The following is an 18,201-nucleotide window of genomic DNA, read 5'->3' on the forward strand; positions in this document are numbered from 1 at the left end:
CCCTGGGACCTGTTTTCCCCTCCACCCCTCAAAGGGCGATGCCGTGGACAGGGTCCGGCTCTGAGTGCTGGAGCAGAAAGCAGGAACCCCTTTCGGAGCACCCTACAGAGCTGGGGGGGCACACGGTTTGTGGGAGAGTTTGACCGAGGAGGTGTGGACACTGTTGCGGATTCAAAGCACTGATGTGTGTGTTTTGGAGGGGAAGAGAGGAGATGGGCCGGACACACCTGATCTGAATAAAGTGCTACGTGAGTCTCAGTCCCACCCACCCCTGAACTCCGAAAAAACGCATAAACCCATGAAGGAGGAAGGAACAAGAAGAGAAAAGGCCAAGAGCCTCCGTGGGTGTTGTGGTGTAAGGGGGTTCCCACGCCAGTGGCATGCTGGCTGCCGCCCTCTGCTCGCAGGACGTGCACGGGGCAAACGCAGCCGGGGTTTGGGCAGGAAGGGGAGGCGCTCGCACGCCCGCATGCATCGTGCTCAGGGTGTTCACCGTTACCCGTCAGGCTGGGGTGCAGGAGCTGTCGTGCCGCTCTCCGGGGGGCCAGGTCGGTGTGAGGACCCAGCGAGGCTGCAGCACAAGGAGATGCTGGCGCCCTGGGGAAGGGGCTGACGTCTCTGGCACTGGGCTGGAGAAGCGAGTGGATCACATCCCTTCCACAGAGCAGCTGGGCCAAGAAAAGGGTCTAATCCACACGTGCTTGCACCCCCTCACTCTGCAGAGACTTGCTCAGCCTTTACATAGTTGTTTCCCGACGGAGAACAAGGAGCCCAAACCAATGAAGATGACGTATGCTTTGCTCCTCCTGCTCGGGATCACTTGCTTGCCTCCCGTCCCCTTCCCTCTCTCCCAGCAGCTGCAAAGAGCACAGCACACGCACCAGCACCGACTCCTTCCCGCCTGGATGCCGCCTGTACCTGTGGCAGCTCACGGGGCAAACGAGACACGACAGGAGGCGACTGTTCTGCGAGGAGAGCTCACCCCACAGCCTCAGCACGACCTTTAGCGTGAGAACACACGTTGTCCAAACTGAGACAGTACTTTTCCTCCAGTCAGCAAATGCTCTGGCTCTCACCTCGCACAGGAAAGAACGTCTTTATTAGGTCAGGCTTTTTTCTCCCTCCTCTCCTACAAAAAGCTCTGTAACATGTCTGACTCATTTGGTGACACAACCACTCTCCTGTTGTCCAGTCGGTGGTGGTTATGGGTTGTGCAGGGTTCGGTTCCTGCCTCCGCGGCTGCAGAGCTCCAAATCCATCGCACGGGGTAGTGGGGATTCACTGGGATGATGACTTTTGTCTTTGCTTTACAGATGGGTGGAAGATGTCGGGCCGGGTTTCTCCTTTTGAATGCCAGGCAGAGATGACAGCAGCGCTTTGATTCAGCTTGCCTTGCTCACCGTGCCAGGACAGGGTTTATCCTCGTGCTTTCCTCACGCGGTTGCTCGCTGCTGCTCTGGAGGGGAGACGGAGAAGGTGGGAAAAAAGGTACAGAATTTTCCTCGAACTTCAAAGATTTGTGATTTAGGAAAGGGACGGAGGGGCTGATCAGTGGCCACGCTCGGTGCCAGGAAAACACAGAGGATCAATGGAAAACAGCATCTCCCGAAGCAGCATCCCCGACCCCAACGTGCACGGAACGGCAGCTTTTGCTCAGCATCAGCCCCCAAACAGCAGCGTGTGAGCTGTACCTGGTTACTGTAGCCTGGCATCCTCCACGTCTGTGTAATGGCTGTTCTCCTGGACGGAAAAGGGAACCAGCAATAGTTAATCACCACGTGTCCCCCCTGCCCTGCCTGGGACACTGTGGCACCGGCACGTGGTGAGCAGCTGTCACCGCCGTGGGACAGCTCACAGGGTCACATTGCTCAGTGCGGTGGCCGAGCTACGAACCACAGCTCACGGGGACACCAGATGTGTCTTCCAGCAGACACCATCCCAGGCAAACCCAAATATCTCCTCTGGCTCCTTACTCTGGAAAGGTTCTGCCCAACAGACCCAGGAGCGTTTTTGCGGGCAGCAGAACACTTAGAAAGAACAAGCTGTGAACAATCATGGGATTTAAGTACAACAATTTCTATTGAGGAAGGCAAATCTATTTTTCTGGGGATTTAATAAGTTCCAGTGGTCCATTACTGAACTCCCTCCGCTGGAGGGATGCGTTACCCAAACTCTTACCAGTTCATCTTCACACTCATCCCGCGCGAGACCCTCCTCCTCCCCCTCGTCCCCATTCAGCGGCTCCTCCGTGGTGACCTCGGCCTCTGACGCTGTGTCTTCCTGCGAGATTTCGCTTTTGCTGCCCTCCGCCTTCTTCCGGACCTCTGAGAGAGAAGAGCCGAGGCTCAGGGCTGGGGGACAATGTCTGCAGCCCGGTGACACTAACGCAGCGGGCCCCCAAATTCAGTTAGCAGGTAAAGAATGGATCTAAGTTCTTCCTCTGCAATGGGAAGTTTTGCTGACTTTGACAAGGCAGCCCCAGAGAGGGCAGAGCGTGGGAGGAAGATATAACAGAATAATAGAACAAAAAAGCAAACTAAAAAAACCCCAAACTATATGACAAAAGGAAAACAAAATCTCATTATAATCTAGGGAATTTTGGCATGTAATTCTGGCCTGTGATTCCACCGTGGGAGCTGGGGGTTGACACTTCCCTACCGGAGCCTGGAGGATGCTCTAAGCCGCGGTGGCTTCCTGGCCAGCTCTGCAGGGCACATCCCTGTGCTCATTGCCCATTCCCAGGCATCGGTGAGCATCCAACTGACCTGTGGACAACTTCTGCTCTTCAGCGATCTGCTCCAGCCGGCCCAGGAGAGCATCGATGTTGGATTTGATTTGTGTCAGCTCCGTTTTGATTGTTTGCAGCTCGCTGCACTTCACTTGGGAGGAAAGAAAGAAGGAAAAAAAGGCATTCAGTGTCCTGCAGAGCACAGAAGGCTGAGGGGGCTGTGGGTGGTCCATAGGCACCCAAAAAAGCCTGTGTGTCCATTGTCCAGGCATATTGTGGAGGCTGACACTGGGCTCTGGCACACTCAGGTTGTACTTGTACCTTCCCCTGCCGCACCTGCAGCTGCGGGATTCTGAACAGCCCCGGCCTGGGCTGCTGTTGTCAGATGGGGAGCGGCTGAGGGACATGGGGGTTCAGCTGGAGAACAGAGCTGAGGGGAGACCTTCTGATCTCTGAACTGCCTGAAAGGAGCTTGGAGCCGGGGGGGTCGGGCTCTGCTCCCCAGGAACAAGCGCCAGGAGCAGAGGAAACGGCCTCAAGTTGCGCCAGGGGAGGTTGAGGTTGGATTTAGGAACAATTTCTTCCCCAAAGGGCTGTGGGGCATTGGACAGGCTGCCCAGGGCAGTGCTGGAGTCACCAGCCCTGGAGGGGTTGAACTGACACAGAGATGAGGTTCTCAGGGACACAGGTTGGGTTATGGTTGCACTTGATCATCTTGAGGGTCTCTTCCAACCGAAACGATTCTACGATTCCCTGTTTTTTTTTCTTTTTGAAGGTTTTCCCTGGGAGCGCCCGGCCCTGTGGGTGACTGGCTGGGATGGATGTCCACATGCACCGTCGTCCCCACGCCGTCCCGCACACCCACGCACAGACTCACGCTTCAGCTTGGCCGAGCTGTTGGCGATGGCGGCTGATCTGGCGAAGAGCTTGACGGGGAGCGTCGCCTTCACGCGCCGGACGAGGGGGATGGTGACCCGCGGCCGCTTCACAGGGACCACCCTGGGTACCGGAGAGACCCGGCCCCGGTACTCGAAGAGCCTGGAGAGGGGGGAAGGACGGGGGTGAAGCAGCCCCGCGGCACCCCCAGCCATCAGTGCCACGACCGGAGCCGAGCAGCTGGTGGAGAGCAGGGCCAGCCCGGCCACCGGACCCGCTGCCCCCATGGCAGGAGCCGTGCTGCAGCACAGATCTCGCCCCACAACAAACCCCTTTGGCTGATGCCTCCCCTGCTCACCTGTCATAGAAGTCGTCCCTGTAATAGTCATAGTCGAAGTCGTAGCCGCTGCAGAGACAGAGGCGGGATGACATGGGTTAATTAGTGCTGGCAATTTGTTGTTATTACTCCCTCACCACCTGCAAGTTGGGACTGGGGACAAGTGTCCACCGACACCCCATGGGAATGTCTACATGTGAGGTGACGGCCGGGTCTGGGGCGCAGGGACCAGCCCCCCCGCGCTGCCCGGGGAAGCTCAAAGTGCAGCTGACGGGCTGCGGCTGTAAACCGTGGGCTGAGCTGCTCTCCCAGCATTGCCAACACCCCTCCGAGCTGCCTTTTGTCCAGCGGGACGGCGTCAGGAGGGCACTGCCCGCGCCACCCCAGGCAGAAGGCAAATACCAGCCCGGGGACTGCGCGGAGGAGACCGACCTGTACAAGGCGGAGGCTGCTCTCTTCAGCCCTTTAGGTCTGTTGGGCTTGGGCTCCCCGGCCATGTTGATATCTGCAATGAGGGGACAGGCAGCTGTGACCCGGCATGTCCTGCGCACTCGCAGCTGCACCCGCACGGCAAAACGAGCTCCTCCACACCTCCCACCGCGTTCCCACCCGCTCTTAGCACGTCTGGGGCCTGGCTGGACCTCCACACGAAGACAAACATATTCCTGCACTTGGCAAGCCTCCTCCTTTCCCTTTACAAAGCTACTAACCATTGATTTTTTGACGTCAAGGCCTTGCACATGGTCTAACCTCCCCTCACAAATTCAGGACAGGCTTCTCAGGAGAACTCTGTGCTTTTATGATAAGGCACGGACAACATATAAAACCGCTGCACCCTGCTAACTGCTAACACTTTCTCCCTTGCTCCTTCTGGAATAAACACGAGTGCTGAGCACGGGCCAGCCCGGCGGCGCTGCGGCTGCGGCTGCGGCTGCGGCTGCGGCCGCGCTGCGAGTGCCGGCACACGGCCCGGCTGGTCTCCGAGGAGCATCTTCTACCAGGGGAGGTGAGAATGAGCCCTGCTAATCCGCCAAGGAAACTCCTCTGCTTGGCCTCAGTGCCAAACGTGCCTTAGACGTGCGAATAAAGTGATAGAGCCAATTTCGCAGAGGCTGCTGGGAGCCTGGTGATCTAACACCGATTGTGGCCCCAGAACCGCAGAGAGAGGAGCCACAGGAGCACGAGGCTTCACCTCCTCTTGATTCCTGGCTCGGAAGTGAGCAAATCCCTGCTGGTTTCTCCAAACAGCCCTAAATACTCTCGTTCTTCAAGTCCTTTCTGTCTAAATAGGCGTCAGACCTCTGGGCATGCCAGATCTGAGCCAAGCAAGACAGCATTTCCTCACACAGACCGAAAGCAGCGTCTCCGCGGGGCTGGGCAGGGCTGGTCTTTGGGACAAGCCAGTGGCACAAGTTACAGCTGAGGGGCAGGTGGATTTGAAGGTCTCCATCTGGGGCTCGGGCTTCGTGGACCTGTGACTGCAAACACAGGTACTGAAGATCTCAGCTCTTCCAGACTTGCAGGATATGCCATGAAACTCAGCGGCTTTAAGCTTATTAATTGTTGTTTTTTTCATGCTGCATGAAGGGACTTTATGGAGAAATGTGGACAGGCTGGTCTGCTCACCCTCAACATCAAGAGCTTGCAAAGTGATCCAAAGTGAACAGTCTGCTGACTTCAACATTAACCAAGAAAATTACCTACAGGAGCGCAACAAGCTGCTGAGACAACGTGCGCGGGAGCACAGGCTGGGACACGCCGGGACACGGCTTTGCAGGGGCACGGACACGGTCCCACTGCTCAGATGCCTGGATGTGTAATTCCCCAGCCTGTTTTCTGGGGTCTAGCAAGAGACCTCATTCCCACTGAAGCTGCAGCTCAGCCTGTTTACAAATCGCCATAAGGAGGGAGTTGCCCGGTGACACCGAGTGTCCCTCTGCAGGCACGTGCGGACCAGAGCGTGTCTGCTTTGCCGCCTTTCGCACTCAGCGGCTACGGGCGATGCAGAAGCGCGTCCAGCCCGGCGCTGGCAAGGACACGCGTGGCCACAGGACAGGTCTGCGGGCAATGCTGCCAGCGTGAACATCATGCGTGTGGTTGTCTTTCTGAGGCTGCTGAGCAGCGCAATGCTTCTGGCAATGCTGTTTGCTGTACGGGGAGAGAGGAGTAAACTCCTCCTTGGCGCATCCCAGACCACATCCCTGCTCAGCTCCAGTTCCCTTGTCGTGCACCCTTTTTGCTGTCAGGGTGCATCCTGCCAGCTGCCAGTCACTTCTCTTGCAAAGCGGAGAGCTAATGACAGCACCACGTTGATTAACACCTTTCAAGGGCGATGCAATGAAAGCCCAATGGTGGATAATGACAACAATTAGCTCAATCTGCTGGTACGCGCTGCTAGAAATAGCACTGCGGAGCCTTCAGCAGCACACGCAGACAGAACAGGAAGTTTATCCTTTCAACCTCAAGTGGTGATGGGCAGTCAGATCCCTCAGGATTCCCTTGACAGTGAACGAGGAGAGACAAGAGCTCAGCATGCACAACCTGGACAGATGTTGTATCTCATTCCCATTCTGGCTCCCTTCTCTCCATCACTGAACCCATCTGCTCACCCCAAAGCAGCGTCTGTCCCTCCTGCTCATATCCAGGCACCTTTGCCCACACTAAATGGGGAGGTTGTGCCTTGTCTAGCCAACATGCCAGGGTCAGGCCGTGGTGCGGACCCAGCTCTCAGTGCGGAGCTCCCGCGCTGTACTGGCCACTGTCCCCCGCAATGGCCGGGCTGACCGGGAGCCTCTGGAGGGAGCGCCGAGGCTGCCAGGACCCGCCCGGCAGAGCAGCCCCTGTCCCAGCGCAGGATGGGCTGCAGCTGTGCCTTCAAACACCTCCGTTTGTGATGCATTCAGTATCTTGCCGATCATTTAAAATGCAAGTTTGTTTGTGCATCTGGTAAAAAAGGAAGGAAAAAAAAGAAAAAAATGGAAGAAATGCTATTAGGCCGCTTAGCTTGAGAGCTGACCTGAGCTGAGAGCTGTGAGCTAGAAAGATGCTGCTTGCTTTGCTCATTCCTTCTGGTACGTACTGGAAAAAGTCACCTGCAGACCATCAGTGGCGCTTGGGAGCAGATGGAGCAGCATGGGCGGCTGTGCCGGGGCAGCCAGGCAGCCGTGCCCCCAGCGGGGACAGTGCCAGCGAGAGCTGGGCTCCTGCACCGCAGGGTTTCTGCAAGGAACAGCTTTTCTATGATTGGAAAGACTTGCAACAGCTGGGGGAGCTGTGAGATCCCGAAACTCCATGCCCACTCCGACAAGAGGCAGGCACAGCACTCCTGTCACACGCAAAACTATGATGCCTTCCTGTTTCTTAAATGAAGGTGCAAAGTCTCTTTCCCATCTGCACACAGAATCAGAGAATTGTTTTGGTTGGAAAAGACCCTCAAGATCATCGAGTCCAACCATTAATTCAACCCTGTCCCTGCCCCGTGTCCTGAGAACCTCATGTCCGTCTGTCCAGCCCTCCAGGGCTGGTGACTCCAGCACTGCCCTGGGCAGCCTGTTCCAATGCCCCACAGCCCTTTGGGGAAGAAATTGTTCCTAAATCCAACCTCAACCTCCCCTGGCGCAACTTGAGGCCGTTTCCTCTGGTCCCCTCTGCCCGAGCCGTGCTGTCCCACCGCGGGGCGGCGGGTCCCAGGAGCTCCTGTCACACCAAACGCAGCCACAGTTGGTGGCTCTTGCACAGGATCGTGTGGTGGCACCTGTGGAGTTACTGGCTGGAGCTGCGGGGGCAGAACGCAGAAACCTTCCCGCTGCCCACCTGGGGAGGCGAGTTTTGTCACCACCTCAAAGGACCCCCAAACCGGGCCATGAACAGAAGCAGGGACAGTCTGTTCAGCCACGTCCATGTCAATCCCACCCTGGCCCTCCTCTCCACATGTCTATGTGGCTATCGCCTTTTTTAGCACGGGAGGGAGACTTTCTAGCTTGTTTTGTGCAAAGACATTTTCTAACGACATTGTCAGCTCTTCTCTGCTGGTTTCTCCTCCAAGGGGAGCGTCCCCGTGGTTTTCCAGGTCCGTGCCCAGCAAAGGAAAGCCTGCTGAGCTCTTCTGTGGGACATGAAGGGAAGGCACATGAAAGCGAGCTGAGTTTGCACCTTGTCCAGTACACGTGTAGGACTCCCCGCTATAATACAGTCCTCTGCCTTGTTGGCATGGCAGAGCTCTGCACCAGCACTGAGAGGAGAGTAAGAGGTTCCTATCATGCTAAACCTTTCATCTTTCTCCAGCTGCGTAAACAAGTGTTGCCCATCTCTTGGCTGCATCTGCTGTATCTGTCTGGAGCACCACAACGAGCTCCTGTGCTCCCCAAGGCCCTTTCCATCGCATCTCCGGGCTCCGCACAGCAGGGCTGGGAGCGTCCCCGCACGCTGCGCCCGCCCCGCTCTGCAGCTCCACGCTCTGCACCGTACGAGAAGCGGAAAGAGGTTGCTGGTATCTGAACAAACCACAGACAGAAACAGCACACTGTCTTAACAGCAGATCTAGCACACAACTTTTCATTTCAGACCGCTGTGCCAGAGGCAGGTGGGAATGGGCTGCAAATCGCTTTCCTGGGTGCCCAATGACCACCGCCTGCAGCAGGCTTGGAAATAACAATTTTTCATTAAAAATACTGTCTCCAGTTCCAATTCTCGGCTTAGAGCTGGTGGCAAGAGCTGCTCAGCATGTGACACTCCAGAGCAATCTGCAGAATAAGGATGCAGCTGGGAGCAGCTGGGGTGGTTGTGTTTGTTATTTCTTATCTCACAGCAGTGCAGATGAGACACTTCCATGTGTCCGGGGGGAGTGATCTTGTCTAACATCACCTGGCTAAAGTTAGTCTGAGCTAGTCTGAGTTAGACTATCACCTCTCTTGACAGGCCTGGTCCAGAAAGAGAACCAGACAATGTCTTTTCCCACCCTTGTTCTTCCCCACCAGACCAAGGACAAGGACACAATTCAGAACTGTGTTTTAGCTTCTGCACTCACAGCCCATAACATGAGCTTTTGGGCCACAACGCCATAGCCCTGAGGGTACTAAGAATGGCCAAGACCAGCCTCGCTTCTGACGCCCACACACAGGGGACCTGGGCACCTCCAGCCCTGCCTGAGCACTGTGGTAGGAGCGCTGGTCTCCAGCGCCGTCACCGCTGTTCCTGGCCACGGACCCTGCTGATCCCGACCTCCCAGCCTGGCCCCAGATCCACCTTGTCACTATGTGCCTGCCCGGCCATCACTGGGCTGTGCTGACCTGCTCGCCATCACTGAACCTGACCCTCATCTGCAGATGGATGTCCCAGTCTGGCCTCGGACTGGCCATCCCTTGACCATCCCCTAAGGAGCGACCAACCCGTGTTGCACCCGGACACCCAAAGTGGCTGGAGAAGCTCCTTACCCAGCGTCTGGCCAGCGAGCACCCGTCCGTTCTCGCCCAGGACGGCGGCGCGCGCGTGCCTCTCGTTGGAGTACTGCACGAAGGCGTAGCCCTTGTGCACCGAGCAGCCCACCACCCGGCCGTACTTGGAGAAAATGGTTTCCACATCGGACTTCTTGACCACAGCTGTGTTGAGATTGCCAATGAAGACTCTGGAGTTAATGGACTTGGGGTCATTCTTGTTCGTGATGTTGCTCGTCTGCACCTTCAATGACATCTTGAAGACCTGAATGAACAAATGGAGGGTCAGGGAGGCGTGCAAGGGAGGCGTTTACAAAAAGGGCTGGGGGATAAATCTCCCGGTAAGCCTGGAGTGAAGGAACCAGCTCCTCAACTTCAAGCAGTCACAGCTGCGGGGATCCCCTGTGTGTTAGGGGGTGACTGTCACAGCCAGCACGAAACTCCTGCTGGAAACCTGTTTATCAGGCTTGCTGGATAGAAGCTGGTTGAGCACAAAACAAGTTTTTAAAAAATTTACATCTTTAATGCTACTGTATGAGAGATTTTACCTCTCTATACTTAATGACAATCCCAAGCACCGCTCTTTATAAAGCAGTTTGCATTCAGCACCTTTGCTCATGGCCAGGCTGAGCACCTCCCAGCTCAGGCCAGTTCTCACCATGCACAGGGACACAGCGGCAGCCTCGTCCCTACGGACCCGCACTCACAGCTGCGAGTGGACTTGACTTTTCTGGAGGCAAATGAAGGGATTTAGGTGGTGAAGCAGCCCATGTGCTCCTGTCTCGTATCCGCACGCTGCTGCCTGCCTGTGCGTGTACTCACTGGGCTCTGAGTTGTGTTTTTGTGAACAGGAGGTGTCACTGTTTGCTTGGGAATCACTGAGCATCCTCCAGACGAGCTGGAAGCCGCTCCGACCCGCTTCCCGCAGCTGCAAGGCACCATCCTCGACTTTCTTACCTGGGGTGTTTCATGGGCACCCCCAGAGAACAGGTTTCACCTCTGAGGACCAAGAGGACCAAGGGGCAAGGCTGGAAATTGCACGAAATTAAAGGTGGTCTGGCTGCCTGCTCACATTTCTGCAGCAAAAATTACAGCTGTCCTAAGAGATCCCTTTGATTTTCTTCTTCCAGAAACAGAGGGGGTGCTTTAGGATCGCTATTGGTGCTGAAAAAACAGTGTGTGGTTTGTGGTTTTCACCCGGGAAATGTCAGCTCAGAGCTGTGGAAGGTATTTAACGATGCACACTGAGGTGCTGCTCCTCCCCAGCCCCTCGCAGCAGCACCTGCAGATACTCCCAGCGCTGCGGGCGATGCCACCAGGGTGTCCCCAGCTCCAGGAGGTCACTCAGCCTGGCACAGGGATGCATGGCTAGCACAGGGCCATGGTGTCCCCTCCCTGGTAGTCCCCAGGGTCTGCGCGGGCACTGCCGCCGGCAGCCCGGGATGCTCTGGCTCTGCCAAGCCCTAAACCACACAGTGAGTCTTTCCCACACTCCTCACTAGGCAGGTAGAGCCTGGGAAAAAGCCACACATTTCCAGGTCTGCTTTTTGGGGTTGCACCCAAAACCTTCCAAAACCCCAAGCCCTCCTTCCTTGTCTTCTCCTGCACTGAACTTCCCCCCAGGACATGAAGTCCCTCGTTGGTTCTATCTCCTCTTAAACCCACTAGCGGGGATAACTCATCGCACGTGTCTCAGCCCTGCCCGGTGAGCCCCGGTTTGGCCCCTGGGGTGATGGGTGTCCTGAGGTACCGGCTCCTCGGGACACCCAGCGGGGCTGCTCCTGCCCATGGTCCCACGTTGCCTGCGGGTACTTCTGCCCACACAGACAAGCTCCTGCAGCCCCTGGCTCTGTGTCTGCAGGATCTGAAACTTGAGTCCAGCACAGAGGCAAAGAGACAACAGAGGGGACTCACCCAGCCCCACGTGCAGATGGTGTTTGCAGCCGGACCTGGGGAGACACGGAACTCAACACCGACTGCAATCAATGCGCTCTGAACAGACAAGCTGTGATGTGCAGACCTCCACCTTTTTAATTGTGCTTTTGAGAGCACAAAGGACCGGACACTCGACTCCTTTCAGCATTAAAGCCGGAGCACACAGAGCGCCGGAGATACCTGGCCAGGCTGAGACTACATGGAGCAGAGGGAGGAGGCGATGGCACGATAAACTCATCCAGCTCTAAGCCCTGTGGCTCTATTAACCCATCACTGAGGCTGGAAATGATCTGCCTGCGAAATCCAACAAAAAAAATGTAGACTTTGTCTGAGTCTGGCTTGGTTTATTTTCCCTTTCACCCTTATAGATTAAAAGAATCAGAGACTTTTGTTTTACTCGTTTAGAAACAATTCCGAGCAGACACAGTGTTCCTAAAACAAAAGGAAAAAATAACCAAAGGACAGGAATTTTAAAAGCATGAGTGAATTAAATTCTCACATCTCTGCCAAGTGGTGCCCAACCTCTTCAGGCTGCGCCAAGTTCCAACCTATATAATAACACTAGTTTAATGCAATCTATTTTTGCATATTTTTGCAGTGCAGTCAGGAGGACGTTCACCAAGGAAACTGTCCCCAATCCTGCTGCAGAAGTGGACAGACACAAGAGCCAAGGCTGTTTGCAGCTGTTTGGTCAATTGAGTACCCAGCCTGAGCCTCGGGGACTTGTTTTGCAGAAGTACCTGCACAAAGCCGGGCTGGAGGCTGCTCCGGGATGGCCAGGCCCAGGAAAGTCCATCCTAAACCCGCTGGGATGGCCGAGGCTCGGCGGGACCTTCCCGGAGCCGCACACACGCAGGGTGCCAGCAGCTGGGTGGCCTTGGTTGATCTTGCTACGTGTCTGACCTGGTGTTGCAGGACAGTGACTTCAGCACGTGGCTTTACACTTGGTGACTCCTGGAGTTCCCAGTTCCTGGCGCCCACATTTTTGTTTCAGACTAAATCTGCCCTGGCACCTCCTTCACCCACACTAGGCCATGGCACATGGATACCCCAGTCCCACTTTGCTCCTTCCCCTCGAGATGATGCGCTCCCACTTCTTCATCCTCGCTCAGCCGCCAGAGTTTATGCGAGCCTGCCACCCCCATGGCCTCCCCCACGCCACTCCCATGGCCTCCACTCCCCATCCCCACCAGCCAGGTTGTGCTGCTTTGAGACGCCACCCACATGGGCTGCCATGTCCAACCTGGATGCCAGGATGCTGCAGGAGACCATCGCAAAAGCCTCCCCAAAGGCCAGGGAGACGTCACCCATGTCACATCCTCAGCCACACGCTTTGCCGCAGAAAGCCAACAGGTTGGTGAAAGGCGGCCATGCCATTTCCAGGTCTGGCCCAGCCGCAGGCGTGCAGGAGGAATGCTCTCTTCCTCCAAATAAAACGTAGTGCTCAAATAAAACACACCTCTGGATCTGTTTTCACACTCCAACGCTGTTGCTACACCCCGAGTCCCAGCTTAAGGAAACCCCTAAGCTGTTGCTCTTTGCCCAAATCCTTCCCAAATACAACCCAGCGCAGCAGTGTGTTATTTACACTGGTCTGAATCTCTGCCCAGCTGTTTGCAGTTGCAAACACCAATTACATCAGGGTGCTGAGCTCCTTAAGCCTGTGTAGGAGGGACGTGGGTTAAGCTGCCTCTGTGCATGGGAACAGAAAATACTAGCTGGAGGATTTGTGTAGGATGGGAGGTGTGTGGGGGCATAAAACACGTGCTTTCCCCCAAATCTAGTGGGCTGCCCCCTCTCAGCAGGTGTAACATGAGCCAGCTCTGCTGCTGCCAATGGACCCTCCACTCTGTGGGTTTGCTTTAAAAATCAAAGAGCTGGATGGAGTCGAGGTGTTTCTCAGCTCGACACTAAGGTACCAGATGGATCTTCACTTGGAGAAGGACATTTCCTAAGGGACAGCCCAAGGTATGACCCTAGGTCGAGAGGGTCCTGCCCCTCTGCTCTGCCCTGGGGAGACCACACCTGGAATCTTGTGTCCAGCTGTGGCCCCTCAGTTCCAGCAGGACAGGGAACTGCTGGAGAGAGTCCAGCGCAGCCACCAAGATGCTGCAGGGAGTGGAGCATCTCCCGTGTGAGGAAAGGCTGAGGGAGCTGGGGCTCTGGAGCTGGACAAGAGGACACTGAGGGGGGACTCACTCCTGGGGATCAATATGGAAAGGGGGAGTGTCAGGAGGATGGAGCCAGGCTCTTCTCAGTGACAACCAGTGACAGCACAAGGGGCAATGGGTGCAAACTGGAACACAGGAGGTTCCATTTAAATACGAGAAGAAACTTGTTGGTGGTGAGGGTGGCAGAGCCTGGCCCAGGCTGCCCAGGGAGGTTGTGGAGTCTCCTTCTCTGCAGACATTCCAACCCGCCTGGACACCTTCCTGTGTAACCTCAGCTGGGTGTTCCTGCTCCATGGGGGGATTGCACTGGATGGGCTTTCCAGGGCCCTTCAACCCCTGACATTCCAGGGTTCTGTGATGATCCTGGCTGCCATGCAGGTGGGAGGGTGTAGGGGATCCCGCTCCTCTCTCAGGTCCCTGTTCCCCCATCCCCACCTCGCACCCCCCTCCGGCTCCTGCGACCTTCCCCCGAGCTCTCTGCAGCTGGACCAGCGTGTGTTTGTCCCCTGTGCTGCCTGTCTCCTCCCCACTGCGATGGAGTGGGGAGCTCAGCACCCTCCTCCCTGGGCAGAGCCTTCCCCTGGCTCCCTGGTGGCTTCGAGGCCGTGTCAGGACACGCAGGTCTGCGCGGGGGACGTGCCTGTGGCTGACGAGCGATGGGACGGGCCACCAGATGGCAAACTCAAGGTCAGGCAAGGTGACGGCCACGCTGCTGGGAAAGCCTTGGGAGGCAGCCAAGGAGGACCTGACGTGTCTGCAGATGGGATGCTGTCCCCGGGCCATCTGCTGTCCTGCCCAGGCACGGCGCGCGGCTTTGCCAGGGACCTGAGGAGCTGGGACTCTGGGCTTACAGCACAGCATCGCTCGGAGATTTTGGGCACCACCAGCGATGGCCTTCATTTAACAAGTGGCCTGCACCGCTCTCATTTCACAGCTTATAAAATATATTGTGTGTTTGAAAACCCTGTGCAAAGTGCTCTCCTGCTGCCCCACGCGAGCCAGGCGTCCCCTGGAGAAAACAGCCTCCCTCACCTTCTCCGTCCCAGCCACTAAGGCTTTTGTCTTTCAATATTCATTTTGCACCACTTATTGGCTCCCTTACTGTAACAACTGGAAAAGGACATTTTAATCACCACACATTAATATTTCATACTCCAGGTAAGTGCGTTCCGGGAAAGCGCTCTGCATTGTGCCCGGACCAAACCCAGCACAGGAACCAGCCACGCTGGCCTCGTGTCCCCCCCCCGGGCAACAGCACAGCAGAGCGACCGAGCCCCGCGCCTCCTCTTGATCAGAAAAACATACACAGCAGAGACACGTATTACTGGTTATGGATTAATATTCTAGTAACTATCGCTGTCTTCAGCAGATGCATTTTCACAGCTATTATTTTACTTTTCATCCCCCAACCCACAACTGCAACAAGACAGGCTCGAGTTGGAAAAGACAAGAAGACAAAATGCAACTTGTAATAATAACTGGACACAGATAAATGAATGTGTAAGGGGATCCTTCATCTGTAGGACCCCAGAGGACACCAAGGACAGATTGGCAGGATTATCCTTGTTCTCTGCAAGGGAAACTGAGGCCCAGACAGGAGAGCTCTGGGGTGGAGGGGTGTGTGCCTCACCAAAGCCTGCAGACACATCATAACGATGCCTCCCATGCCCAAATGCCACAAAGACACGAGAGCGGCCTGCCCTCCTGCCTTCCTGTGCCATCCCAGCACTCTCCAGCCATTCTTTGACCATTCTTTGCAGCCTGACCCTTCCCCAGATCCCAGAACCACAGCTCTTCATAGAATTTATTCAGGCTGGACATGAGGAAGGAATTGTTGCCCTGAGGGTGTGAGAGCCTGGCCCAGGGTGCCCAGAGAGGTGGTGGCTGAACCATCCCTGAGACATCCCAGGCCAGGCTGGACGGGGCTCTGAGCACCCTGAGCTGGTGAAGATGTCCCTGTCATGGCAGGGGGGGCACTGGAAGGGCTTTGAAGATCCCTTCAACCCAAACCATCTGTGATTACCATCCTACTATGCATAGCACAAGGAAAACTGTTTGCCAGCACCAGGCTGAGAAGAAAACACAATATGAGATGAACTGAGCTTTGTACCCCAAAAAGTCAGGGATTCCCTGTGCCATTTCCTCAAGGTGCTGAGGACGCTCTGAGGTCCCACGGGGCTCCCACGCTCCTGTGCATCCCCATGTGGATGCTGCAGCACTCGGAGGTGCAGGGACCCACCGACCAAGCACCCCCTGCACCAGCACCGCTCCTCGTCCTGGGACAGCACGGCTGGCACCAGCGTCACGGTCCCTGCTGCCACCAACGGTCAGGAACCCCTTAAAAATATTGATATTCAATCCGGTAACAGCCCAAGGCCAGAACTGGTTTACTTGATAAGCTATTTTTCCTCCCTGCTTCAAGTGCCTTGCTTCACAGATTAGCTGTTTAATTGAGAGCCAGGCGTCTGAAAACCCCAGAGGCCTCAGTCTTAGTGACGAACTGTCAAAGAAGACGGCGAAGAAAAGCCACCGCGTCTCACCACTCCCCCCTGCAGAAAGCTCTCTTTATTCCAGAGCGATGGCTCCGCACAGCCAGCCTGTTATTCTCCTCTTATCACGCTTGTTCACAAAAGGGGAGATGCAGTTTTTCATCCTGTCCCCACCTCCATTCACTAACAAGTTTTCCCAACCTGGTGGCTTTCCACTGGGAGCCAGGTGACAAACGAAGACGTCCTGCAGGGACTGCGGCGCGGGGTCCACAGACCCTCCAGCTCTGGGGAAAATCTGGCATTTAGGGTGCCAAAAAAGCACCAGCAAACCTGTGCCTTGCTAGCATATGGATGTTACACCCGGGCTGCGGCACCCCTGAATGATGCACCCACCCTTCTTTAACCATCTCATGTACTCCTGCATAGGACAAAACGCACTCCTGCACCACCTCAGTGCTTTCTGGAGGTCGCCCCGCTGCTTTCATCCCAAACCTTTAACGTCTGTACCTGCAAGTGGCAAGAAAGATGATTTTTAAGGAGGAATAGGGCGGTTAACACACACAAATTGGCATGGCTGGGCATGGTGAGCATCTCGCTTCAGACAGCAACCGGCACAGACACTTGGCTCCAGGGGATTTCTGACTAAAATAAGCCTTTTTTTAGCTATAAAAAAAAAGCAGTTTTAAAAAGCAACACAGGCAGCTACAAGACAGAGAGACCCCACTGACTGCACGGGCACAGCACCATCCAGAGCACAGAAACGCACGTGCATTTAAAAGCAAAGTCCCGCCACCCCCGGTGCCAATCATCCCTCCCCTGAGAGCTGCAAGTAATTTGCTAGTGAGTCCCCAAACACCGGAGCCAAGCTCCAAAGCATTAGTTTAATAACCAACACAAACCCTGCAATCTTTTTAATAACTTCTGAGTCCCCACCAAGTCCTGCACAGAAACCCGGGGGGGCTCAGGACGGCCCTTCTCGCTGCTGTGTGGTTCAATAAACAGAACAAGAAGGACACCAGTCCTTGGGTGTTCTGGGGAAAACAGCTTCCACGTGATTGTTAAGGGACCAGAAAGTTATTAAAAAAAGGGGATAGACAAAGATGTCACAATTATTAGACTAGCTCTGCAAAGTACAAGTGAGCACAGCCCGACGCCTTGGCTGCGGGCAGGGTGGATCCCTGGCTCTCTGAGTGCTGCTCTGAGCTGTCCCGTCTCCTATCAGACAAGGGGCTCCTTGCACAGGTGTGTGCATTTTTCCGAACGCCTCCCAGGGTCCCATGCAGACGGGTCGGCCCGGCCCCGCTCAGGCTCTGCTGGTGCCGACCGCTGACCTGGCTCCGGGTCAGCGCCCATCCCTGACGCACCCAGTGCCGGACCCCAGTGCCACCCACCCCATCCTCTCTGCACACTCGGGCCCCCCCACCAGTGTTCTGTGGCTGGAGCAGAGATGGAGAAGGCACCGATGCTGCACTGTGCACCCCACAGCCCCCAGACATTTTCGCTCGGGGGCCACTTTCTGCCCAAGGACGTTTCCTCCCCTGAGCTCTGCAGGCTTACGCAGTGAGCCCAGTTCCAGCAGATTTCCACCATGCACATCATATTTTTCCTTGGTAGAATGAAATCGTGTTAACACCTGACATGAGGAGGCAGCGCCGCTGTACCAGCTCCCATAGGAACTGCCCATGTCACATACACAGGGATGCAGCTGCAGCACCCCGGGTCAGCACGCAGCTGCCTTTGCAGCTGGAAAGCCCTGGGGATTCGGGTCACAGCCATGTTACAACCTGACCTCGTTGCCTGCTCTCCACCAAGCACTGGGGTCTCAATGTGTGGGGTGGTGAAGCGGGAGCAGCTGCTGCCCACCCCGGTCCCCTTCGCCGCTGTTTGATGGAGGCTGAACCCACCCTGCGCATCCACCGTGCAGAGGAGAAAGCAAAGCTACCGAGAGGGAGAGAGAACATCAGCCAAGTCTGCTTCACCAAAGCACATTTGCTGCAGGACGTGAGCAAGTAATCCAGACTGACACCATCGGCCTGTGGCAGATGCCGGGTCTGCGTTTCGGGGGCTCTGGCAGGAAGGGCTGACGCTGTCCCCTCCGTCCATCGGACCCTGTGCCACCTCGGACGCACTGTGAATTTGTACATTGTCCCCCAGAGCCGCCCCGGGCTCGGCGTAGCTGCAGCACGTTGTCACTGGTTTATGTCACCTATTGCTGAAGCACTGGGACCTGCAA

At 55.9% G+C, this 18,201-nt stretch overlaps 1 protein-coding gene across 5 annotated transcripts in view; it reads right to left on the bottom strand.

The window, feature by feature from the left end:
* Nucleotides 1-1,081: 1,081 nt before the first annotated feature.
* The window catches only part of RALY (RALY heterogeneous nuclear ribonucleoprotein), an 81,317-nt gene continuing 64,197 nt past the window's right edge, over nt 1,082-18,201 (bottom strand). For 3 of the 5 annotated variants that reach the window (XM_082065145.1, XM_082065147.1, XM_082065146.1), the window contains 8 exons: nt 9,374-9,638; nt 4,374-4,446; nt 3,963-4,010; nt 3,606-3,766; nt 2,766-2,879; nt 2,179-2,324; nt 1,692-1,740; nt 1,082-1,456 (listed from right to left, as the gene is read on the bottom strand). In XM_082065145.1, the coding sequence (XP_081921271.1) occupies nt 1,696-1,740; nt 2,179-2,324; nt 2,766-2,879; nt 3,606-3,766; nt 3,963-4,010; nt 4,374-4,446; nt 9,374-9,629 (843 nt within the window). In that variant the 5' untranslated portion in view covers nt 9,630-9,638 and the 3' untranslated portion in view covers nt 1,082-1,456; nt 1,692-1,695. Of the gene's footprint in view, nt 1,457-1,691; nt 1,741-2,178; nt 2,325-2,765; nt 2,880-3,605; nt 3,767-3,962; nt 4,011-4,373; nt 4,447-9,373; nt 9,639-18,201 lie in introns of those variants that run through there. The other 2 variants (XM_082065148.1, XM_082065149.1) reach the window with 2 other exon arrangements.

This window comes from Streptopelia decaocto (genome assembly GCF_964273445.1).
Source record: "Streptopelia decaocto genome assembly, chromosome: 14".
NCBI classification, from domain to species: domain Eukaryota; kingdom Metazoa; phylum Chordata; class Aves; order Columbiformes; family Columbidae; genus Streptopelia; species Streptopelia decaocto.